A 27482-nucleotide genomic window follows, 5' to 3' on the forward strand; every position below is an offset into this window, starting at 1 on the left:
ATACCTTGGAGTTTCTGGCTTGAGTCTGAACTTTGGACTGTTGAGTTCATGAAAGGTGTTGAGAAACTTAAGTTCAATTTTAGGATTCCTTTTGCCATTTGGAACCAAGTAATGGTATTCAGTAGTTTCGTGACTGTTTTAACCTGGGCCATCAGCTTAGCTGAAATGGTAGAGACTCTCAACTGTCAGAAGATTGTGTTCAATATCCAGGACACAAACTTAGCTTGACGCTTCATTGCAATACTACAAATATACTGCAGTTAGCTTTTCCAGACACACTTAAATCAAAATCCACCTGCTTGTTTCAAATGATTAAGATCTCATGGCACTTTTTCTGTACAACATGACAGTTCATTCAAAGCCCTAGCTAACATTCATTCCTCAACCAACATCCTGAAAATCAAATTAACTGATCTATCACATTCTTGTTTCAGGGACATAATGGAGCCAAGAGTGACTGCCATATTTTGTCTACAAACAACAGAAACTTTGAAAGTTAGTGAGAAGCTTTTTGGGATGTCTTGGAAGATTTTTTTTAAAAAATGTATTAAATAATTTCAGTTCATTTTCTTGATAATTTGAGTATTAGTTAGAAATAGCACCAATTTACTCATGAGCAAAAGATTTCAACTCAGTTCCAGTTACCAAAACTAAGAGCACATGTGCAGAATGAGCAAGGACCATTCAACACTTCTACAGACTAAATACAAATCATTTGGTGCTTCATTGAGCTGCATTCAAATAGGGCAGGTTGTTGCAGTAGCCTGGCATCTAACGCAGTCTGCTGATAGAGCTTGGCCCAGCATCCTTCCGCTCCAAACGTTTTACCCATGGAGTTGCTGGAACTGCTAACAGCAAAACAAGGGAAACAGACTATGGACTTGAGTGGACATGGTAACTAACAGGGCATCTCCTTGACCTCTGATTGATGACTGGGCGCAGGGGAGAAATAGGAAGACTAAAGAGAAGACCAAATTTAATTTTAATTGAAAGTACAGAAACAGTAGTTTTGATGGTGCAATGAACATCCAGTTATTCTGTTACTTTACAATCTCATTCATTTTCAAGCTTCCTGAGGATAATGGGGAACAAAAGATCTGCATATGCAGAACTACAAAAGGTGTGCACGTTTAGTGGATTAGCCATGGTAAATGTGCGTGGTTCCAGCAATAGGGCAGGGGTTTGTCCTGGATAAGATGCTCTTTTGAGAGTTGGTGCAGACAAAATGGACCTAATAGTCTCCTTCTACACTTTAGGGATTCCATGGATTCTTATGTCCCGTGAATTCTATTTGTGAAGCATCAAACTGCAGCTAACAACTCAAAAGCAATGCACAACCACATCACTAATTTTTCATATGCATCAACTCATTGGTCTTTTTGAAAAGACATGTTGTTTTTCCTTTTGTTCTCGCAATTAACTATCTTCCAAAGTTGACTTTCGGATTGCCTAGTAATTACCTACCCACACATCTTCAAACAATGATTCCTTATGAAGACAAGCCCATTTTATTGGTTTGTAAATTGTCCTTTCATACCTTTTCAGTAAAAAGGCAGATGTACATATTCATTAATCATTACTGCTATAGCTTTCTAAACTCCAATATTTCAAATGTAAAAACATACCCCTCCTGCTTTCAGCAATTTTCGACGGAATTCTTCAGTTGGATTGTTGAAGGTGAGTTTTTCGCATCGTAGGTGGTTTACAGGTGGATGTCCCTCAAGGTGCAGGAATAAGTCATAATCAAAGCGTACCTTCTTGGGTTCTTCCTAAGAAGAAACGCAAAACTCAACATTAGTTTTGAAAAAGTAATATCAGTGGACAACTTTTGGCTTCAAGAGGGTTACATTTGAGATTTTTTTTTCAACAATACCACAATTGCTCAAAATGGCCACTCAACTGGGTCAAACTATAAAAGGGTTTTTTTAAAAAAATCCAAAACTTGTCAGGAGATTTATGCTGTTCATGGCTGTAGAATTATTTAGACCACTGCATCCCAGGTAATCAGGGTATTGCAAAGAGAAAAACTAGTTGATAAGTCAATACAGAAGAACATTAATGAAGCAATATCCTGAGCCATAACTTACTCATGGGACAATGGGGCATGAGCATGACACTGAAATGCTAAATTTCAACTCTTTTAGACCATGTTGTCCTTTGCCTTTTGCAGTGTTCCAATGACACACAAGGAACAGCACCTCATCTTTTGATTAGGCACTTTATAATCTTTTGAACTTGATGTAGAGTTCCAACAATTTCAGACCTTAACTTCTGGCCCTATTTGTTTTCTTTTTTCTTTCTTGGTTTTACTGGTCTTTTTCCGTTAAAACTTTTAGACAGCAGTCGTTCAACATTCCTGTTATTACACACCGAGTCATATCTTCTGTTTCTTTACTTGTTCCAGTATCACTTGCTTCGACTTTGCAACACCAGTCCGTTTGCCATTTCATCTTTGCTGTTCACCCTGTCAGACTTCCACTGTCCTAAAAAAATCACCCCTGCACCCACCATTCTACCTGTTTAAAACCCATTACATTTCTAACTTTTCCCAGTTCTAATGAAAGGTCATTAACCTGATTCATTACCTCCTCTCTCCACAGATGCTGGCAGAATTGCTGAGTCTTTTTTTCAGCATTTTCTGCTTGTAGCTAATAATGCTATTCTAAAAAGGATCATAACAGGCAGAAGGGAAACTACTAATGAATGCATGCTTTTCTGACTGGAGATCAGTATGCAAAGACATGGCTCAAAAATCAGTATGGCTACTTGTTATATATAAATGATCTGGAACTTGGGCATAGAGTGTATAATTGTGAAGTCTGCAGATAATACAAAAATCAAGCAATATAATAAATAAATAGCATGATGTTCACAAGCTTCAGTGGAACACAGACTGGTGAAAAGGGCAAACATGTAGCAGATGCAATTTAAATGTGCCCAAATGTGAAGTGATACACTTTAGTAGAAACAACATGAAGGCACATGAAACATGTAAATGCTGCTATTTTGAGTAGGAGTACTGATTTCATTAATCTTTAAAAGGTAGCGAGGCAAGTTGATATGGTAGTTACAATAATGGAATACTTAGTTTTTTTAAGTAGGGATAACAAATAAAAAGCAACCTTTCATTTTCACAGTAACTTCATTGCAGTGTTAATGTGAGCCTACTTATGACACAATAAATAAGCTTTAAAAGCTTAGATGAAGTATTATGTATAATTCTAGGTACCACACCAGAGTAAGAATATCAAAAACCTCAAAGGTTACAGGAAAGACTCATCAGGATGTTATCAATGATCAGGGACTTCAGATATGTGGAAAGACTGAAGAAGCTAGGATTGCTGTCCTCAATACAGAAGGTTAAGGGGACATGCAGAGGTATTCAAAATATAGGCATTTTGACAGGGCAATTAGGGAGAAAGAGTTGGGCGGGTAACTGGAGGCCATAGATATAAAGTAACCAGTGAACCAAAACTAAAGAACAAGGGGAAATTCGACTTCTGCTCCTCCTTCCTTCCTACCCCCCTCAAATTGCATTATCTTGAAAAGGGTAATACGAGTCAGATTCCACAGCAATTTTCATAAGACAATTGATCATGTAATTGAAGAGGGCTAATTTGCCAAGTTATGGGAAAAAGAGCTGGCAGAGGCTTAAGTATTCTCCCTTCGTGCTGCAAGATATAGAAATGGAAATGAACAATTAGAGAAAACAGAAAAATTCTACTAACTTGAACCAGAGGGTAATTACTATCTAAGCTTTGTTTTACCAGGCTACCTTATTGAAGTGCATCTCCCAGAAAGTTAGTTGTGCATTACCACATTTTTGGAGAAGTGGGGTGGTTAATGATGGAAAAAGAAAGTACTTTGCAATTAAAATAAATAGTCTATTCCAAATCCCTCCACAGGCTTTTTCCTCATTTAAATGAGCAATCTTCATATTTGGCTAATCATTTATATTGCTTTTGCTGTATTAAAAATTTAGACTAGCTCCAGGTGTAACAATTGAAAAATTCACTGCTGTCATCCCCATTCCCTTTGTTAGCACTTGCAGATGTTCTGGTCTGCTAACCAAATCCTGAGCTGAACTACCACAGCAACAAGACTCCTGGCTCCATTAGAAACCGAACAATAATGTCTAACAGCTACATAATGAAAGTATATTCAGCCATTAATTATTCACCGCAATGAGTCAGATTTCAAAACAGTTAAATTATTTGATCATTTTTGTTTTTCTCTTCCCCCCCACCCCCAACATCGCCTTGAAATTTGCCGCAACTTAAAGACTGCAACAAACACAGCAATGTTATAGAACAAAGTGAAAGTGCTGAATGTGTCACAAATATTATTATATTACTAAAAGAAGCACTATTGATGCATGCTTTATTCATTTGCAAATTTGGTGCAATAGCTATTTGCCAGACATTCCACTGTGTTAAGTAACTGTTTAGAAGTCTTTCCTTCCCTTCCCTAACCACTGGGGGCTCATTCACCTTTTATAACTATTTTGCTGAGCATAGAACAGAATGTGTTCAACCAATTCTGTCAGGGTGAACGAGAAGGTTAAACTCTGTTACCAGTTAAAAACTTAAAATGTTATGCAAATCATATTTGGGTTAAGGTTACTTTGAAAATTTGAACTGTCAACCCATTTCAGCAGACAACTAACTTACTCAACCCCTGTTGCAAAGTACAGTTTAAAAAAAAAGCAGTGGTAAAATTCATCCTGCTTTCATTCCAACTGCAGGCTAAGAGTGCACACTAAAATTTCACGTATTAACTTCTTTACCTTGTTTTTGAAATACACTTCAATCGGCATTATAAAACCAGCGTATCCTGACTCCTCCACTTTGTATGGTGGATCCTTGCACACTGCACTCAAAAAAGAAAGAGATTACGAAATAGTTCAGAAGAGAAAATACTCACCCAGAGGTATAAGTAATAACCTGCAATAGAGTGGAATTTTAAAGTAAAATAATCTACTGAGGCAGTACCAAAACACCGAAAATAAACTTTTCCCAACACACAAGTCATGCCCACAGCAAAAATGACTCAAAATATAGAAGATAAAAATGTGAAAATTGAATGCAAATTGTTTTTCTAGGTTCTCAACATCAGCAAGCTTAATACAAAAGGCAAGTTCAAATGCCCATTTTAATCGAACATTTGGGATGAAGAGAATAAATCAAGTAGCATAATTTGAAATGCTGCATCAAGCCTCAGAAACTGGAACTTACAACAAAACATATAGAACTTCTCCTTTTAAGTAGAGTATGGCAAAGAGAAGCTAATTCATAAACAAATAATTACAAGTCTAGAATCTCTATGTACAAAGTTCCCCTTCATTCACCAAGTGTAAAATTCTCAATAAATAGGATTTGGTTATCTCTTGAAGGAAAATAGATGTATATTAAAAAAAAACATACTGCCAGATTGTATCCAAAGGCAACAGCGCAATAGACTTGATTTACTGACTTGTATTACATTTGTTTCAGTTTACAACATAAAGTTGATGAATTATTGGTTGGACTTCGGTACAGAGATTTATAGATTAGAAACCAAAAAAAACTTAACCCATATCATAAAATTCCTCAGTAAAAATCACATGTTTTCAGAATTAAACTTAAAGCTTCAAGTTACAGAAAACAGGCATTTGGAATAAAATCAAAATACTTGAATTATACCACATTTCAGCAACATCTGTGAAAAGTTAACATTTGATAAAAGGTGCTCAAAATCATGAATGGTTTTGATAGAATAAATAAGGAGAAACTGTTTCTAGTGACAGAGGGGTCAGTTACCAGAACATACAGATAGATAGAAGTATCACAGACGACGTGAGGAAATATTTGTGTTGAAAAAACCCCACTAAATTGTGGTGACTTGAAACGCTGCAAGGATGGTGGAAGGAGATTCAATAGCAATCTTCAAAAAGGAATTGGATAAATACTTGTGGGAAACAATTCACAAGACTACAGCAAAACAACAAAGGGAGTGAGACTAAGTGGTGCAGCTCTACCAAAGAGCTGACAGAGGCACAGTGGACTGAATGGCTTCCTTCGATAGTGTATCATTTTGTGAACATCAATTGATTTTCCATATTTATTTCAAATTTCAAGAACTGCAAAAATAATAATGGGTCAACATTAGGAATGTATACTACTGGCTGATCGCCTCATCTAACTGGTAGGCCTACTGCGACAATGTTTACATGAATTTGTAAAATTGGCCCCAAAGTTGTGTTTTCTACACTGTAACAATGACAATATTTCAGAAGTACTTTATTGGTTGCAAAGCACTTGAGCCATTGAGTTGTGAAAGGTGTTATAAAAATTGAAGTTAGTGGGATTGAAAGTTAGAACTACCACCCCACTCATCACCATTCAGGGACACTTTACTATGCACATCTTAAATTGTGGTTTTGGCCTTTACAGGAGGCAGTTCAGCACAGCAATGTTTTGGAGTTGTAAAACGTGCTGTTTACTGAGATAGAAATAAAACATGTTGCTGGTGGCCAGAAATAATTACGTCAAGATTTTAAACTGAGAAATGCATGGCATCACCTATATTTTTGGGTACACATTTATTTGACACTCGTCTCCATTAATTTGATTGTTTTTTTCCCCCCCTCCGAATCTAACTTCAATATTTCTTTCCATCATGGACCAAAATGATTTTATTCTATGAATAGCTTTCGTGCCAGTTTCCTTTCTGTATTAAAATTTAGTACATGAAAAATACAAAAGCAGTTTTAACATAAAAATTAATGGCAATGAAGCTATTGGCAGTTAGTTATGATTGAAGGATGAATCAGACTTGATTTTAGCCCTCTAGTTGAGCTCAGATTTATAGACCAAATTTAATACACTCTTACTAAATGCTGATGCTGCAATTTAACACAAACAAATTGGTGATTTGAAGTTAAATTAGATATTAAAGCTGAAACTGACATCAAAACTAAAATGGAATAAATAACCAGGGATCAGTGTTGGGACCAATAAGATTTCTGTTACATCAAGAAGTTGGATTCAAGAACCCAATACAAATAACCTTACCAAAATAGCAGGGTCAGCAAATAGAGAGCTCAAATACTACAGAACAAGTTGTACAAAATACATACAAGTGGACAGAACAACGGAAGGTGAAAGTTAATTTAAACAAGTATCAAATGCTGAAAGAAGAATAGGCAACACATATACCTAATTACAGTGCTGAAATACTTCAGGCTTAAGTTGTGAAAAATTGCGAGTAGTCCTTAGTAGGCTTGATGTTTAAAGTATCTAATCAAAAAGCAAAAGCAGCAATTTGAAGTTCTTCACACACTGACAAATACTTTAGTCAGACTACGACTTGCGTACTTTGTCCCATTCTGGTCATCAGAACAAAAAAGGTGCCATGAGGCTTATCAGGAAAGAGTGGAGAAACTTGTACTTCCTAATCATGAAAGATGACATTCATGGGACATTCTGCTAACATAGAAACAGGAGTAATGCCACCAACACCATCTCCCAGAATGTGCACTGCCATTCAGTGCGAATGTGGCTGATCTGCAACCCAACTACACACACCTGTCTTCGTCTCACATCCGTGATATAATTGGTTTTAAAAACCAATCTTCGATTTTAAGTTTAACAACTGATCACGCAAATGTTGCTTGTGAAAGAAAGTTCCAAAACATTCACCATTCCATGTGGAAGCATTTCACTAGCTATAATTTTTAGAATGTCTCCAAGCAACAGAGTCAGACCTATGCAATTTATCTGCTCACTTTATTATCTCAGAACATTTCGATCAAATCATCCCTTAACCGTCTAACTTCCAGGGATTGCAAGCAGAGTTTGTATCATCTCTCTGTACAACGTAAGCGTCACAGTACAGGTTATCATCATTTTGCACAATCTACAGTGCACTCTTGTCAGTATATCTTGACAAGTTGCCATGTCTAGATCTACTCACATTATGCCAGCTGTGTTTTAACCAGAGCTTTGTGGAGCTGAAGCATAAGTTCTATCCCCTTGCATTGTAGATATAAAATTTAACCTATTAGACCTCTTTAGTTAAAATTGTCATGAACAGGTATCTTTGGGCCTTCAGTGTTTCTGGATTTTTGCCATTTAGAAAGTATCCTCTTCAAATGAAGACACATTGGCTGACACCAAAATTCATTTACTAGTTTTGTGCATTCACTTAATCCATCCAAATCTAGCAATTTGGTAAAGAACTTGAATATCGCTAAAACAAATTGTCATCGAGGCTTTACATCTTGCATGCATCAGGACAGATGCAAGAATATCAAATTTCAAAAGGGAGCAACAATTCATGTTACATGAGACGGGGTGTTGATTGGTCAAGGCATTGCCATGAAAATACAAGGAGGGAACTATTACTTTAATTCAAAAAAGGTGCTAGTGCCTGGCCATGTTCCTTTTGTCTGCAATATAAGCCATACTGTGAGTCCAACTGATAGTGGATTTTTTAAAAGCACACTCAGGATTGTTCAGAAAGTGTGGTCCAACAATGGAATCACATCCAAAAGTTTAGATATTACCATTAAGACCTTTGCAAGCACCAGTGAGCAAGTATGGCCAGTATTCTGCCTATTGTGAACAACTGAAGAGACGTAGTGTTTGATACAATCTGCTAATTCTAGTGACATATGATCCATATGCCTGGCATAGCCAACACTGAAATTTTTATACCACATTATCCACTCAATGTGGAAGGCAGGATGTCTTTTTGGCAATCAAGAAGTCTACTTTGTCCTGGCTAGTGTCGAGCTCTGATCTTGCAGCTGCACTCACCTATGCAAGTGGAGAATATTCCATCACACTCCTGACATGTGTCTTGTAGCTGTACAGTCAGGAGGTGAGTTACTCACCTCAGAATTCCTAGCCTCTAACTTGCTCTTTTCACAACCAGTACTCACAAGGCTGGTTCAGTTTAGACTCTGGTCAATGGCAATTCTCGGGATGTTGAAGGATTCAGCAAAGGAAATATCATTGAATGTCAAAAAGGGGAGACAATTAGGTTCTCTCTTGTTGGAAATGGTCATTGTTTGGTCCTTGTGTGGTCAAATGTTATTTACAACTGATCAGACCAGGCTTGAAAGTTGTCTTGGCTTTACTGAACCAATTTCTGTCACATGGGCAACAATGAGACCATCACTACTTCTGAACTTTTAAAAGGAGGGAAGACCATCAGTGAAGTAGCTGAAAATGATTGGACCACAGACACTACCCAGAGGATGATGCCCCAGGGTGGAAATAATTAGTAACCAACAACCACAACATTCACACCAAGGTCAGTTACCTTCACATCACCTCTGGAATTGAACTCTTTCATCCACATTTGGAAGTCTGGACCTTAAACTGATCACTTCTGAGCAGTTGCTGTTTAGCACCAACGTCACCTTCTATCACTGTGCTGACGACTAACAGTAGATTGATAAGGTGGAAATTAACGAGATTGCATTTGTCCTTTTGAGATTGGATATAAAAAGCAGATTTTTCACATTGTTGGCTAGATGCAGTTTTGTGGCTGTTCCCTGAGCCAAACTAGTCTTGTATTGCTACTGATGTGGCACAAACCTTCAGCACAATAACACAGATGTTGTCAGGGCCCATAGCCCATTTCTCGATTTGCTCCACATGTCAAATTGGCTGGAGACTGACATCTGTGATGCTGGGCACTTCAGGCAGAGATGGAGATCAATCATCCATTTGGCACTTCTGGCTAAAGATGTTTGCAAATGTTTCAGCCTTTTGCACCGACTTGCTAAGCTCCCTGTATCCTGAAGGATAGCCATATTTATGGAGCCTCCACCTCCCGTTTGTTGGGAATGTTGCTGGACGATTAAACAACAGGATATAGCAGAACTTTGATTGGATCCATTGGTTATTTGATCGCTCAGCTTTCTCAAGCTGCTCCCAGTGTTTAGCATGTATGTAGTCCTGTTCCTGTAGTTTCACCAGGTTGGTAGCTTATTTTTAGGTGTGCCTGGTGCTATGTCTGGTATGCTGTCCTGCACTCTGCAGAGAGTAGAGGTTGATCCTTGGCTTGATGGTAATGGTAAAGTGAGTGAAATGTCAGGCCAGGAGGTTACAGATGATGGTTGAGTGAGGTGGCTCCTATGGGTGTCCAGACCAGTAAAGCTAACTTCCCCAAGCACATTTGTAAACCATTTGCAACAATGGTTTCATGGTCACCATTATGGAGACTAGCTTCTTAATCCATATTAATTACATTTAAATGCCATCATCTGCCTTGGCAGGATTTGAACTTGTAGCTGTGGAAAATTAGTCTGTGCCTTTGGATTACTAGCAATGTCACTGCTCACAGAACTGCACTGGTAACGATCACTATTGTTAATTTAACAAGTTTCCTCCCACACAGCTCTGTAATATCTGAAAACAACTTGGAGCTAAGAACTTTACAAAGGGCAATACATAATTGATCACATGACAGAAGTGGCTCAACAAATTTAAAAACCAGACAATATATCTAATTGCAGAATTACTGGCCTTCTGGATTGTGTGACCAATTTATTTGAATTGAGCAAGTAAAATCATTTTGTCAAGAGCACACTGATTTTGAAAAAGAATCCCCCCGCTCCCCAGTCTCTCTTCACTCAGTCACTTAAGAGGTTCAATTACAATGGCTGTACCAGTATTTATGTTCTGTTGACAGTAAATAGGCACACTGCCAAAATTCCCTATCCTCCATTTAAGACAATGTTTTAAACTGTTTGCAGAGTGACTCAGTTGAGTTGCAAGACAACTACAAATGTACTTTTAAATTATGGAAGGAGTGTGTACAATTGCTGCAAATCTTGTCTGACTTTATAACTGAATACTATAACTTCTGTAGAGATTGCCACAATCAGTACAACTCAATCTACTCTCCAAAAACCAGCCCCAAACTTAAACACTAAGCACCTGAAGTTTTCAAATTTCCCCAGTAAAAAGAAAATCACCAAGTAATTGTTATATGTTGAAGCACCATCACTATATAATGGAATAATACATCACTGGAGGCCATTCAGCCCATTGAGTCCACCACAGCTCATTATTCTCTTTCCCAAGTACCCTGCAATTCTTTCTCCTTGAATTATTTATCCAATTTCCTTGTGAAGACTATCAAATCTACATCAAATAGTGCATTATAAATCCAAAACACCTGCTAGTAAAAATATTTTTCTTACATTGTCTGGTCCTTCTGCTAGCCAGGTTTAATTTGTGCCCTCTGATTACTGATTCCTCACCCAATAACTGCTCTTTATAATAAAACAATGAAGGCTTCAGATAGAATAAATACATTTCTATCAAGTCTCTTCCAACCTATTTTGCTGTTGATGTGACAACTATCTGTGGCAAGGTTACTTCATAGCTCTTATTCAAATTCAGCAACTTTCTGCCATTCAATGCTGAGGCAGACAGCACGATGCTGCGTTTGCAAAGCTGAAGGCAGAGCACATCCCAATTCAGACAATATTTGCATTTCACATTTAACCTATAAAGATGCAATTTGTACATAAGTAAAGCACCAAGTGCCTCACAATTATATTGACAGCAAACAGCGACCAATTAGTGTAACAAAGACAACACAAAGTGCATTCACTGACCTATGATAAGAACTTGGTTCTACAAATAGTATGCCAGCCAAGATGCAATAAAGGAACGATGAAGTTTTTCTGGCAATATAACAGATTACTTTTCCCAATAAACAAGTTCAGTCAATTCAACTTACTGGCAGGAACCAAAATGACTAGCTGCAGGCAGTTGCTGACACACCGGAATGTATGGAAACTCTGAAAGTAAGTAATGAGATTGCTTCAATATACTTACAATAGGTGGGCTATGGAACTAAAATCAGCATGATCGGAATTTAATTACGGCTGTGGTACATCATTTAAAATCTGCATACTTGCTAGAAAGTTAGAGGCAGATAAGGACGTACGCTGTTAATATCTATCGAGACGGAAAACACAATGTGTTTTTGATTTGAAGGGACTAACCATTTCAAGGTCACAGTTTCTTGAAAAGACCACTGTGGATTGATCTCAAACCCAACAATATTCTCAGACTTCACTTATTTCTTTAGAAATGGAGTTAGTTGCTTCAAACTTAAAATTTTCAACAAACACAAAATGGTAATATGATTACCCAAGAGCTCTGCTATTGTTGCTTCTAATTCAAGTATTTATGGTACATGTATTTAACCCTAGAATTTTGCCTTAAATAATCTTTGCACTTCCTGCTAAATTTTAAAGGTTCAGTTAGATCCCTTTATTGTTCTTTTACCAAGAGAATGACCGCATGCCACTTTTAAAACTTAGGGAATTGATGAAAGACAAGGATAATACCTCTTTGAATCATGCTTGTATTTCACTCTTATGGAAATGAAAGAAGCAAGAAATGACAAAAAGCAGAGGAAGATCTAATTCAAGGTTAATTTTTCTCTAACTTCATTTGTTTATCTGTACAACTGTATACAAAATTAACATGGTGGTGATATCTGCATTGCAAAAAAAAAAAATCAGCAAACTTTACACTTTAAGACCACTCTTGAGGTCCTCAAAAGTGTACTAGCACTGACCTGCCTCCTGATCTTACTCAAAAGCAGGCATTCCTATTCCATTGATAGGATAAAAATGCCACCAAAAATCATTTTAATACTCAAAGATGAACACCAAGGAGACTATCATAACCTGCCATAGCATAACACAAGGAGCAGACAGACACTTTAATATCCTCAAACTAAGTGCAGATACTACACTGTTCAGTTATCGCTGAAGGTACAAAAGCCACATAGCGCAGCCTAGTCTGAAGGCATTGTGTCATGTGAGACAGCTTGATGCAAAATAACTGAATGAAGCCCATAGACATTACTGACAGTCTTGTTATTTATTTGTTCTCCAGATGTGATTATTGGCAATGGTGACAAGGTTGTGCTGCAATTGTTTGCAGAATTCGGTAAGCTAGCTCAGGAGGGATATCAATAAATCATGTAATGTGGTCCAGAGTCAAATGCAAACCAAAAGAACACGAATTGCGGAGCTCTTTCCTTGAAGCATATTTTATAAAACAGATTCAATAATTTGGTAGCTTTCACGGTTTTTTTTCCTCCTAGCATGGTAGGTTTTGTACTCAAATCACTGGGTTGTTTGTCTAGTAACATAACCACTGCATTACTGTACCAAGAGTGCACAGATATCAGACTGTGCCCAAAGAGACTAAATTTTTATTTCAGCACTGAATGCAACTGGCTAAAAAGGTACGGTACTGATGAAACAATATCCTCGCAAACTTGTAATCTATAGCTAAACTGGACTCTTTAATCTTTGGCTATTAACTAATTAAGATCAGCTTTGTGTGAACAAATGGGAAAGTGGTCCCACCTTTGGGAGAATGATAGGGGTTTAAAATCTTCTAGAAAAATTAAGTTTGATTCATTATATTCATTACGACAGTCCAAGTTGCAGTGAACTAACCACTCAAAAACTGAACCTCGATTGGCTTGATTACTTTTTAAGCTTTCACTGGTTAAGAGATTTCTCAATCGCCGCCCCAAAATTTAAATGCTCAAAGACACCTCCAGCTTCTGAAGTTTTAAACAAAAATCAACAAGTGCATATTAATTGCTTGGAGTTGAAAGGGAGTAAGCATTCAACCGGAGGCATCCGAAACAGATGTGTAGTTTTTGATTACAAAAACTTAAATCACGTATCTTGTTTTAAACATGCAAATCAATACACAGTTTTATAATCTAGTTAGGCTGAAATAAACAAAAAAAGGACCCTGAAATACACAATATCTTCAGTAAAGCTTTATGTATATGGTGCCAAGAATATTCAACTGCTCACTGGTGTGGTCAGATTTTCTTCCCTCCTGCCTTTATAGACTATAAAGAGATTGGAGCTAAATTAGGCCATTTGGCCCATCAAGTCTGCCCCACCATTCAATCATAGCTGATAAGTTTCTCAGCCTCATTGTCCTGCTTTTTCCCCCATAACCTTTGATCCCTTTACCAATCAAGAACATATCTACCTCAGTCTTAAATACCCTCAATGACCTGGCCTCCACAGCCTTCTGTGGCAACAAATTCCATAGATTCACCATCTTTTTGCTGAAGGAATTCCTCCTCATCTCCATTCTAAAGGGCTGTCTGAGGGTGCAGTTTCATAGGTCTCAGCCTCACCCACAGCCACGCTCAGTTTTCCATTGCATAAACCAGAGGTGCACGAAATTGCAGAACTCTCTCCTTGATAACAATTTTAGTGAAATTACCTCCATGTTATTGCCCTTTATTTCATAATGCCCACAACATAACGAGCATTATTTTATTTTCCCGTTGTAGCTTTACTCTTAAAAGCAGAAACAATGACCTTTTATGCAGCTGGTAAACTGATTTTAAGGGAAGAGCTGATGTGACAGTCACTAATGTTTGCTCTGTACAAATAGACTGGGTTTTACAAGGGGTGCACCCTGTTTTTTTTATTAAAAGAATCACTGTCCATAGGCTAGACAGCTGTACTGCAGCAATTTAATTTAGTACAGCAAATCGTACCATACAAAACAAAAGTGGCAACTTGGTAACAGCAATATCCCATCAACAATTTGGGGGACTGGGAGGCAAGCTTTTTGGTTTGCATTCAGCAATTTCACAGCCAACAGTGCACACAAACCTGTTACACAGCAATTTCCTCTTTTTCAAGCACCAGAATTCAAGAGAAGTTCTCTGTACAGCTGTTTAGAATATGATCTGATTCTCAAGTGTACATAACTTCTGCCCTCTTTCTACAAAGTATTAGCATAATAAAGTTCCATGACTAATTTCTTTTTTTTAAGTTGAACAATTTGTTTGGCCTAATTGGAAACACAACTATCATCTTGAACTTCGCGTGTTCAAATTTTACTTGGCGGGGGGCGGGGGGGATGGTGGTGGTGGCGGCAGGAAAACAATACGCACTCAGTCTTTTCTTCATGTTATTCAAGTTCAACATCATCATGGTTGGAATTGGAACATATCCACTAGTTTTGCATTCAGCAGTGGAATGCCAGAGACTCTCCAGGCCAACCGAAAGCAGGGGAAGCTTTTTCCCTTTCACGCCAATAAGCTTCAATCTCAAAGCTGGAAAAGAGCCTTCTCCAGCACTACTGCGAAATGAAATTGGCTTAGTTCCATTCCACAAGAATGGTGCATGTTCCCAATGCAGTCTGTTGCACATCATTACAACATCAAAAAGGGATTGGACAGATTGCTGCAAAATGATTTGATTTCCAAACCACACTTTTCAGAGAGAAAAACTTTCTTGCTGGACACAAACAGAAGAGCCAAAAAAACTGTAGCAGTCTTTAAAAAGAGAACAAGCTTGGCAGACAGATAAATGCAGAATGACAAAATGGCCAGTACATTTTTGGCTTGAAAAATGTTCTGGCAAGCTGGTCAGGCAAGTTCCGCATTAGATTCTTCATGTTACCATTAGGACTTCACTGAAATGTATTCTATAAAGCCAATTTAAATTTACACAGATGCTGCAGTGACAGTTTTTTCCCCTGACAGTTGCATGCACAAACAAACATTTCAATCAAGCTTAGGTTTATTTAGAAGTTACTACTTTCTAATTTAGGATTCTATTGAGCCCAACAGACTGAATTATCTGAAACTTGGATAGATGGTAGTTATAGAAATAATTCAAAACTGCCAAACAAGCAGGACATGCATATTCAAGAGCACATTTTTAGAAATGTAGTCACCATTTGGATGTCCAGATGAAACAGCATTATTTAAATTTAATATTTAAGTCATAGCATTTTGGGACTTCTGCTGTTGTGCATGACATTCAGTTCTTAAAACAACATAACCTCAAAACCCCATTCACAACTGTCACTGGTCACCAGGAAAGTCTGCAGTTCTTTAGCACAAATTTGAATTTTTGATTTTTGTCATGCTGTATTTAAAAACGTTTCTTCAAAAAAAAAAGAGGCTGAGCAATTTTTAAATGGATTTTATATTTAAAGTTGTTATATTGGGCAGCCTGGTGGCACAGTGGTTAGCAGTACTGCTTCTTAGTGCCAGGGACTTTGGTTCAATTCTAGCCTTGGGTGACCATGCATACTCCACATGCATGTTCTCCGTCTCATGGGTTTCCTCGGATGCTCTGATTTCCTTCCACAGCCCATGCTTAAGTTAGATGGATTAACTATGCTAAATATGGTAGTTACAGAGGATGTGACAATGGGGATGGCCTGGTGGGATGCTCTGAGAGTTGGTGCAGACTCAATGGGCCAAATGGCCTCTTCCTGCACTGTAGGGATTCTACGGTCCTATTAGCAGGCTTCCCCGCTGTATCACTCCCCCACGCCGGTGTGACTTCACACCGCGTTATTAAAAGCGGGAACCAGGCAAAGGAAACCTACTGTGCACAGCTACGTACAGCACCCACCCCCACCCCACCCACATCCCAGGGGAGGGACATGCCAAGGCAGTGCCAAGGAGAGGGACGATTCTTAACCGGAGGAGACTGGTGCACACTTTAAAAGCAGCACCCGTGAAAGCCAACATTGCTGGCTTCTTTAGGTCTTATCAGCGTGACAATGTGGTAGTCAGTATTTTTTTCTTCTAAGTACTAGACCATATGGCAATAAAAGCCGGCTGCACACTGTGCATCTTTCCTGGTCCTGCATTTAGAACAAAAAAAATGCATTCCACATCTTACCACTTGCGGTGTAATAAAAACTTTTCATGTGGCCATTAAGCTCTTTTGTCAATCATTTGACAATAGTTACCCTCCATTTCAGAGCCTTTCTGCTGAAAGGATACAACCCAATCCACATATCTGAAGTCCCTCACCCCTAGGATCATCCTTCCTGAAGCCTGCTTATCCTTTCTATTCACCAGAACTTCCTGGTTTTTTTGCCAAATTATGCCTCCATGTCAGGAGCCCATATGCTTTATTAACTCCTTTCACAATCTGCCCTGCTACCTTCGAGGAATTGTCCTCTAGCTGCTAATGCTATCCCCTCTTTAGAATTGTACCCTTTACATTTGTATTGTCTCTCATTTGCTACCAAAATGTACCACTTCAAACTTCTCTGCATTGAAATTTCATCTGCCATTCCACCAGCCTTTATTCTCTGACTATCTTTTACTCTCCTCCTCAAGTTTGTCAACTCCATATTCTTAAGTTATGCCTCTATACCCAAAACTAGATCATTTGTGTTTAGCTGTTTTTGTGATCTACATTTAAAGACAGACGTAAAACACTAATCAAGTTTGTTCTACTAAATTCTTTGGGCCATTTTGCACAAATTCAATACTTCTCCCTTTTAAAAGTTGTCTTAAAAAAAACCAAGAAATACAAGATAAATAACTGAAGGAGGCCAATTAATCTGAAATGTTAGGATAGTACTCTACACACTTGTGAAGATCTTTATAACTCACTTGTAATTTCCACTTACTTAAATTACAAAAATAGAAAATGGTATTCTACAGATTTCCATCAATAACATTTAATTTGATATTATGTTCATGGGAGCGGAAGTAAACATTAAAGATTTAGTTTTAAAAACTGCACTACAGCCAATGCAAGATGCAATACAACCTTCTGGACTTAGTCTCCCATTTATTGCATTCAATGCACATGACTAACTTTGAGTTGACCCATATCCAAAACTACTTCTCATTTGACACAAATGGCCAGATACATTTTTGACCTGAAAAACTAAACTAACAACTTGATCAGGCAAATTCTCCACATTAGCAGCAGAACTTTCCTGAAGTATGCATACAGAATTAATTTAAGTTTACACAGAAGCTCTGGTTTCACTTTCTCCTGCAATTACATACAGTAATTAAACATTTTGATCATGCTTAAGTTACGACTTTCCATTTCAGGTTTCCTTCCTCCATATCCATTGTAGTGGTGTGTGTAGCAAGCAGCAAGTTCCTGCAAGTCTCCCATCTAAAGTGGGGAAGGTTGTAAGAGTTCCACTAACTTGGGAGTCAATGCAGAGTCAGTGATCCCAGGAAGTTCTCTACTTGCTGAATGTGGAGTGCTATAAAAGAAATTTTCAAGGAATAATTTGGAGGAGTGGTGTGCAATGCTGCCTCAGTACCAAGGACTCAGGTTCAATTCTGACCTTAATTCTGTGTATGTGGAGTTTGCATGTTATCCCATGTCTGCCTGGGTTTCCTCTGAGTGCTCTGGTTTCCTCCCACAGTCCAAAGATGAGCTGGATAGATAGAATGGCCATGCAAAATTGCCCCTTAAGATCTGGGAGGCTAGCAGGGTAAATGTGTGGAGTTATAGAAATAGAACCTGAGGTGTACAGGATTATGAGAAACATCGACAGAGTGCATTTAGTGAAAGGGTCAGTCATAAGGGAACATTAGGTTCGTGGTCTGAGGCAGGTGCTTTTGGGGGTTGGGGGGGGGTGGAGTGGAGAAGCGAAATAGGTGGGTTGCCTCACATCCTTTAAAAAGTATCTGGATGAAGACTTGGCCCAGAGCCCTGAATGTTGTGACGTACCAAGTACTGGTAGTTGGGATTAGGTGGGAGTTCAGGTGTTTCTAATACTTTGGTGCAGACCTGATAGATCCCTTCTGCACTTTATGGTTCTACGATTCTATGGTACAGATTCGATGGGCTCAATGGCCTCCTTCTGCACTGTAGGCACTCTGATTCTAACTTGTTATAGGGCTTACAGTGGAAAGCCTACATTCTGTTCAGAGGTCAAATTTGGAAACCATAAATTGCTACAGTATACAGGCAAGCTGAACATTCTGAAAAATGCCAGTCCCCATGTGTAAAGACAGCAGTGAAAACCTCTTCTTTGGTGGGTTTTGGCATCTGAAGGCAACAGCTGCATTTTATTTATTTTACAGCCTCACAGCCAATGTTGCTGGCTGCCTAAACAATAGTTCTGCAAGGTGAAGGGGAGACATTAATTTGGAGCAAAAGATCCAAGGATCACAAATGGTACTGAAAGTAAAACAAGCATTTGCTCAACAGTAAATCAGTTATGTATTGCACAGTGAAAAGATTGACAAGTGGGCTCACAGCCAGCAGCCATCATTAAACTCTCTTTTATTTACACTTCCCCAGAGAGGGCAACATTGCATTCTTTCCCTATTTTAACTTAAAATAGTTCAGGTGCAGTAATCGTTTTTCAAAATACAACATGACTAAACCAACAACACTTCAAATGTAACAGATTGCGATTTTTTTTTTACTGTAATCATTCAGAATAGATGACCAGAGTAATTTATAGGTTGAAGTTTTTCCTTAACACCAGTGTGTTAATAATATCATTCAGCAAGAATGAATGGAAATAATTTTTTTCTTCCTTCCTCCATACTTTCAATTAATCCAATTGGCTTCTTTTTTCTAAATGGGAGGAGATACCCATGTGTTAGCTCAACATCCCAGTATTAGGTCTGAACTTCAACCACCAACACCAATTAATAGTTGGTTCTGTGACATTGATTTTAAGGTAAATTCAACAAAGACCCTGACTCAGTAATACTGGCAAACTGTTAGTTTCTTTGTGACTTCCACTTTGGGCTGTAGGAAGTATTGGGATTATAACATAGAACATTACAGCGCAGAACAGGCCCTTCGGCCCACGATGTTGCGCCGACCAGTTACAAAAACAATGACCCACTAGCCTATACCAATCCCTTTTCGTCCATAAACCTATCCAGAGATCTCTTAAACGCCCCCAAACTAGACGCATCTACAACTGCAGCAGGCAGGGCATTCCAATCCCTCACCACCCGCTGGGTAAAGAACCTACCCCTGACATCCGTCCTGTAGCTACCCCCCCTTAATTTAAAGTCATGCCCCCTCGTGCTAGCTTTCTCCATCCGAGGAAAAAGGCTATCACTATCCACCCTATCTAAACCTCTAATCATCTTATATGTTTCAATAAGATCCCCTCTTAGCCGCCTTCTTCCCAACGAAAACAACCCTAGATCCCTCAGTCTCTCCTCATAGGACCTCCCCACCATACCAGGCAACATCCTAGTAAACCTCCTCTGCACCCTCTCCAACGCCTCCACATCCTTCTTGTAATGCGGGGACCAGAACTGCACACAGTACTCCAAGTGCGGCCGCACTAGAGTAGTGTACAGTTGCAACATTACACTGCGACTCCTAAATTCAATCCCCCTACCAATAAACGCCAAGACACCGTACGCCTTCTTGACAACCTTATCTACTTGATTCCCAACTTTCAGGGATCTATGTACACACACACCTAGATCCCTCTGTTCATCCACACTATTCAAAGTCCTCCCGTTAGCCCTATACTCGACACATCTGTTGCTCCTACCAAAGTGAATTACCTCACACTTCTCCGCATTAAATTCCATCCGCCACCTCTCGGCCCAGCTCTGCAACCTATCTAAGTCTCCCTGCAGACTATGACACCCTTCCTCACAATCTACCACACCTCCAACTTTGGTGTCATCAGCAAATTTACTAATCCACCCAACTATACCCTCATCCAGATCATTAATAAAAATTACAAACAACAGTGGCCCCAAAACAGATCCCTGAGGCACACCACTCGTAACTGCACTCCATGATGAATATTTCCCATCCACCACCACCCTCTGTCTCCTATCTGATAGCCAATTCCTGATCCAATTCCTGATTATGGAAGATTTACTAGGCTTTCCTTTTGCTAGATTTTCTCATTTAAGCAAATGACAACACCAATCTTCACTAGATATGTGAACGCACTAAGTCTATTCAGAGCAACTCCAAATCACACACTTGTCAGCATTTCAAGTGGTTTTTCACCTTCCAACTGGCACAGAACTCTCATTTCATGCCTGGCGCATTGTGACTCATCTTCACTTTGTCATGCTTTTTTTTGTTACTTTGCTATTGACAACAAACAAACATAAGCAAAGCAAACCTTGTCCTTGGTGTGTTTTAACATACTCAAAAGTAACCAACTTGTTGTAGCTTGTGGGATTATTCTACAAGAGATCAACAACTGTTCAACTGGTTTTCAAGAGACATGGAAATCACAGCCTAGCTTGTTGCCTAGCATATACTTCTTCACAACCTGTATACGACTTTTGGCAGCATGATTCAATGCTGGGTGATATGCCAACATCCAAGCAGTACTTTTTTTGAAATTAAAAATCTGCTGCTTTTAAAAGATTTCACTATGGATTAACAGAAGTTAATCCAAGAAAATTTATTTATGGTTAAACTTTTTCACCTCTGCCTCACAACATAAACAGCACTTAGAGCATACAAGTCGTCATTTGATGAAACTTTACTTACCTGGTAATATAATTTCAAGTTGTTCCTGATCAGATTCCCATTCTCAATTCTGCAAATGTTTGAGACTGCTTCTGGGAGGTCTTCTTTACATTATTCAATCCTGATCAATTGTGGACACTTTACGCTCCCATCTCAGTCTCCCCTCTCACGCTACTTAATTCAAGACCATCAGCACATAAGTCATATAGCATTCATCTTAAATCCAGCCTCAAATTTATGCTGATGGAACAAAATTTCACCATTCTGCTTCCACTGCTATCCTCTCTTCCCCTCCCCACCATGATTTACTTTAATTTGATGCTCAACTCATTGTTTCAAATGAACATTCATTTCACAATAACTCAGACAGACAGTTACATTACTCCCAAGATACATACTGAATTCAGCCATGGCACAATCACAATCACAAATTGGAGATGCTCATCACTATGTCAATTCAATTTAATTTCCATAGTGTCATTCTTTTCACACGATCTTCCACTGCAATAACACACATTAGTCCATCATGGATTTATTAATCTAAAAGGGTCTCGATACAAATAATTAAGTCCTTGTCCCTGCAATCCTTGCTTAGTTCTTTCTAAAAAGGAGAGGTGATAGTATACTTTACAAAAACATCACAGTGGGATGGACTGAATGACCTCCTTCTGCACCGTACTATGATTCCAGACTAAAATCCAGATTTTTCCACCCAGTATGCTCAACAAGTCTGATCGACCCGACATGGAGATTGGTATTGGTTAACAATAAGGCTGTAAAATGTCTGTAGGTCTGAGACATTAAAAGGAAAATACTGGGTATGGATTTCTAATGAATGAAAGTGATAAAGACAATTAAGAACACAAGCTGAAAGCAGAATACCAAAACAATGTTAATGTAACTTGTACTGGTGAGAAACAGCCAGAATAAATTTTATAACAAATGATTTTACAATGCTTCCTACACAAACAGCCAGCATGATTCTATAATTACGTTCACAGACTATAAAATGCATCTGTCTGTGGGAAAGCACATAACACGCCTTTACATTCTTGTATAGTCAGTACCTTGCCAGTGACTACTTTAATATTTGGAACATGCAAGCAAAACAAAAAAAAAAAATCACCCTATTTTCTCTGTAAAGAATCCAAGTGGGCCAACAAACTAAACTGCCTTAGAACTTTTTAAAATCCACACTGGAGTGTCAGTGCACATCTGATCAAGATGGAATAGTTAAGAAGGCCTTCCAGAAGAAGTCTCAAAATTGAGAATTGAGATTCTCATCAGGGGCAATTTAATGCTATATCAATCTATGGTTCTTGAAGTGATGCAACTTCAACATATCAATACATCCTTTAATATATTAATGCTGGGACCACAGTTTACTACTCCCTTCATCATTCTAAAAGTATTTCCCTTATTTCTTTCTTATGTCGCTTAGTTGAAAAGGGGTTGCACTTGATTCCCAAGAGCAACTGATCCCACTTTTAGTGATCCAATTGTAGCCCAAGCATTTCCAATTATGGCTTCTCTTCCCACCTTTGTAGGATAATTTCTGGAAATCAAACCTATCCACACAAGGATCAAATTGGAGCCTCCTGTACATTCTTAAGGGCATCTTCCAAAATGTGGAGATGCTGGTGTTGGACTGGGGTAAACACAGTAAGAAACCTCACAACACCAGATTAAAATCCAACAGGTTTATTTGGTAGTAAACACCACTAGCTTTTGGAATGCTGTTCCTTTGTCAGGTGAGTAGAGAGTTCTGATCACAAACAGGGCATATAAAGGCACACACAGTTTATAGAATACTGATTAGAATGCGAGTCTTTACAGCTAATCTGCTATTCTAGTCTTAAAAGGTGCAGACAATGTGAGTGGCGATAGCATTAAGCATAGGTTAAAGAGATGTGTATTGTCTCCAGACAGAACAGTACGTAAGTGAGATGTTGCAAGTTCAGGCAAGTCATAGGGGTTACAGATAGTGTGACATGAACCCAAGATCCTGGTTGAGGCCATCCTCGTGTGTGGAGCTTGGCTATCAGTCTCTGCTCAGCAACTCTGCGCTGTCAAGTGTCATGAAGGCCACCTTGGACAATGTTTACCCGAAGGTCAGAGGCCGAATGCCCATGACCGCTGAAGTGTTCACCAACAACAGGGAGGAAACAGTCTTGCCTGGTGATTGTCGAACGGTGTTCATTCATCCACTGTCATACTGTCTGCATGGTCTCCCCAGTGTACCATGCCTCGGGACATCCTTTCCTGCAGTGTATCAGGTAGACAACGTTGGCTGAGTTGCAAGAGTACATGCCATGTACCTGGCAGATGGTGTTCTCACGCGAGATGATGGCATCCGTGTCAATGATCCAACACATCTTGTAGGGGTTGCTGTGGCAGGGTTGTGTTTTGTTGTGGTCACTGTTCTGAAGACTGGGTAGTTTGTTATGGACAATGGCCTGTTTGAGCTTGTGCGGTTGTTTGAAGGCAAGAAGTAGGGGTATGGGGGATGGTCCTGGCAAGATGTTCGTCTTCATAACTTGAATAGCAGATTAGCAGTAAAGACTCGCATTCTAATCAGTATTCTATAAACTTTGTGTGCCTTTATATGCCCTGTTTGTGATCAGAACTCTCCATTCACCTGACAAAGAAACAGTGTTCCAAAAGCCAGTGGAATTTACTATCAAATAAACCCATTGGACTTTAACCTGGTGTTGTGAGACTTCTTACCATCTTCCAAAAGGCACGGAGTCAGGTTTTACATGTACTCCAATAACACTTGTCTTTACTTCACCACTATCATTTTCAATCTTTCAAATTCCCCACATTGCTTAACTGGATAGCGCCTCTAGAAATTGTCGGACAATCTTCAGCCCCGACACAAACTCACCACCACATCCATTCTACTCCCTTATCTCTGCTTTTTGCCATCTTGGACTCAACTTCGCATTTTCCACATTACAAAAGGCCACCGACTTCCATCTCCAGATCTGCCTTGCATTTGGATGTCTCCTGATATAACTGTTCTAATAACAAAAGAGAAAATGCTACGAAAACACAGCAGGTTTGGCAGCATTTATCAAAATAAGGAGTCATATTAGATTCAAAGATTAACCTTATTTCTCACCTCACAGATGAGCAAAGAAAATTACAGCACAGCAATAGGCCCTTTAGCCCTCCAAGCTTGCAGTGACCATGCTGCCTGACTTAACTAAAACCCCTACCCTTCTGGGAACCATATCCCTCTATTCACATTTCATTCATGTACTTGTCAAGGTGCCCCTTAAAAGTCATTACCATATCTATTTGCTCTAGCAACTGTTCAAGGGTGAAACACAGTACTTGTACCTCAGTTCATGGATCAGCTTCCAACCAGCTTTCCAACCTACCTCCAAGGCCATCCATTTACATTCCATAACATGCTTCAATTCTGTCCCCACCTCAGCTCATCTGATGCTGAAACCTTCTCTCAGGCCTACATTTCAATGGACTCCTGGTCAACTGCCAATCTTCCAAAACTCTTCTGTTAGATCTGGTGCAATTTAGGAACTTGTTCAACCACCTGCTCTGCTTTGGCAATACCATCATTTTAAATTCTTATCCTTGCTTTGAAGTCTCTCCATATCATGGCCCCTCCATATTTCCAACCTCCTGTAACCCTACAACCTTCAGATATCCACATTCATCTAAAGCTTCTTCTTGTGCATGCCAGATTTCAATCAATCCACCTTTGGTGATTATACCCTCAACTGCCAAAGCCCAATATTTTGAAATTCCCTTCATAAACTTTTCTGCCTCTCTTCGTCCTCCAACTCCTTAAACCCTAGCTCAGAGTAAGCTTTTGGTTCTCTCTTCTCTAACATTTCCCTATGTGACTGTCAAATTTTATTCGGTAACACTCCTATGAAGCACCTTGGGTCATTTTACTAAGTTAAAGGGTGCAAATATAAGTTACCGTGCCTCCAAAAATTATAGATTTAGCATTGAAGTACCAATGCAAAACCAAAAAAAGAGCAATTTAACACTTAACTGTAGTCTTGTTACAATATTATTCCTTCAAAAGCAATCTGTTATCTGCATTCAAATAGTAATTTTAAATAGGGGCATAGCTAAAAGAAAATTACATGATTTTTCATATCCTTAAATATGGGGTGGTTAACTGTAGATAAGAAACAAATCTTTCCATTACAATTGCAAAGAACAACATAGCTAATTAAATGCATGACGGAATGATACATTGATGGGATAATGCAACAAATAATGCTTTTTTAAAAAGTTATTGCAAATTACATGGTATTACTAAATACAAATACGAGAATATTTACATGCCAACACAAACCAAGATGATAGATTTAACTGGCTGGTCAATGATTTCATGTTAGCAATTGCAATACTATAGGACCTGTTGGGATATATAGAACTAAACAAGTAGTTGCCTTATTCAATTGCTGACATTTTTGCCACTTGATTTTGAAGGTGAGGAGCTCATGCCTCACCATAGCCATGAGCCCATAATCACTGCAGTAAAGTGCTGGCCAATACTACTTGTTAAAGGTATTATTTTCAAAGCAGGTGTTAAGCAGAGGTCATTTCTGCCTGTGCAGGGTCAACACAAAAATGCCCACCTGGAACATTCAAAGGAGAAACAGGGAATTCAGTATCCTGGAAAATATTTCCACCCATCACGACCATTTGGCCATCCATTCATTTGCAGTTTGCGGAGCCTTATATAATTGGGCGCCGTAATTCAAAAGCAATTCAGTGCCTACAAAATAAACCGCGGACATGTGAACAAATTCTTCCCCTTTACACAAGGGTAGCTTTGGGTGAGGTTGTTGGGGATGGGTGAAGGTGGAAGAGATGGAACACAGAATCCTTTAGGTATGAAAGCACAATGTCATTACAGATCAATTTAAATGAGCGCTGCACACTCAGGCAAGGAACCAGAAATATTGTTGTGTGAAGTTACGAAGCGTAGCCTGTCACTTTACTATCTACAAAAAAAAAACAGTCCCACAGAAAAGGAGTTCTCCTCAGAGAGCACCTGACTCCACAGAGTTGCTCATAGAATCCTACAATGCAGAAAGAGACCCTTCGGCCCATCGAGTCGGCACCGAACACAATCCCACCCAGGCCCTACCCCCATATCCCTACATATTATACCCACTAATCCCCCTAACCTACACATCCCTAGACACTAAGGGCATTTCTTTAGCATGGCCAATCAACCTAACCCGCACATTTTTGGACTGAGGGAGGAAACAGGAGTACCCGGAGGAAACCCACGCAGACACAAGGAGAATGTGCAAACTTCGCACAGACAGGTGACCCGAGACGGAAATCGAACCCAGGACCCTGGAGCTGTGAAGCAGCAGTGCTAATCACTGTGCTACACTGCCGCCCACATCTACAGTGTTTACGCTGGAACTTCTGAACCATTGCATGCCTTTTGTGAAGTCAATCCCACTGGAAAAATAAATTATACAGCTTCAGCTTGAAGCCTGCCAACCTCACTGGACTCGGAAACCCCACGAAACAGTAATTCTTTTCCCCGTGGTATTTACTCTCTTGTACAAGAGATAATATTGCGACTGTCTTCTCACATTTCAGTGTGCAAATAAACTAACCCTTTGAGATCATCCTAGCTCAAGTTTGCCCAGTTTGCTGGGTTATTAATAGGAAATTAGGTTACACCAAAGCTATAGAGTTGGGAAATATGCCATCAAAGAGGTAAAGAAATCGAAACACATTTGTCTATGGACAGATGGAGAGAGGAGAAAAATCAGGGCTATATAAATTAACCCCCTCTGGTCCATTAAAGTTATTAGAACTTTGAGCCACTTTTGTGGCCAGCTCCAAGTCACCTTAGGGCAAATATATCACTTGCATAAATTCACAATGACTTGTAAATACGAAAACAAGACCACTTGTATTTTCCTCAGTAAAATGCAAAAATGCAGTGACAAAGTCATCAAGACTAAGCAAGTCCAAGCTTCAACTCTATTTGAGCAAAAACAGCTGATCACAACCAGGTTGGTAGCAGAATTGATACTGAGGCCAAATGTATCCCCATACGTGATAGAAGAAAAATGAAAACCAGTTACAGTCATCCAAACTGGAAACCAGTATCTGGCACAATGAGACACATACTCTGCTGTCTCATCAAGAACTCAGAAGTATCTGACAATTGCAGAACAACAATGCCTAG

General features: G+C 39.1%; 1 protein-coding gene across 2 annotated transcripts in view; it reads right to left on the reverse strand.

Moving 5' to 3' along the window:
• Positions 1–27482, reverse strand: part of mllt3 (MLLT3 super elongation complex subunit) — a 139549-nt gene that overhangs the window by 72461 nt on the left and 39606 nt on the right. For both annotated transcript variants that reach the window (XM_080188678.1, XM_080188677.1), the window contains exons 3-4: positions 4787–4869; positions 1626–1769 (exon numbers count right to left, since the gene is read on the reverse strand). In XM_080188678.1, coding sequence (XP_080044804.1) covers positions 1626–1769; positions 4787–4869 — 227 coding nt within the window. The remainder of the gene's footprint in view (positions 1–1625; positions 1770–4786; positions 4870–27482) is intronic.

Source organism: Carcharhinus amblyrhynchos, chromosome 5, assembly GCF_965287045.1.
Source record: "Carcharhinus amblyrhynchos chromosome 5, sCarAmb.v2.hapA, whole genome shotgun sequence".
Lineage (NCBI taxonomy): Eukaryota > Metazoa > Chordata > Chondrichthyes > Carcharhiniformes > Carcharhinidae > Carcharhinus > Carcharhinus amblyrhynchos.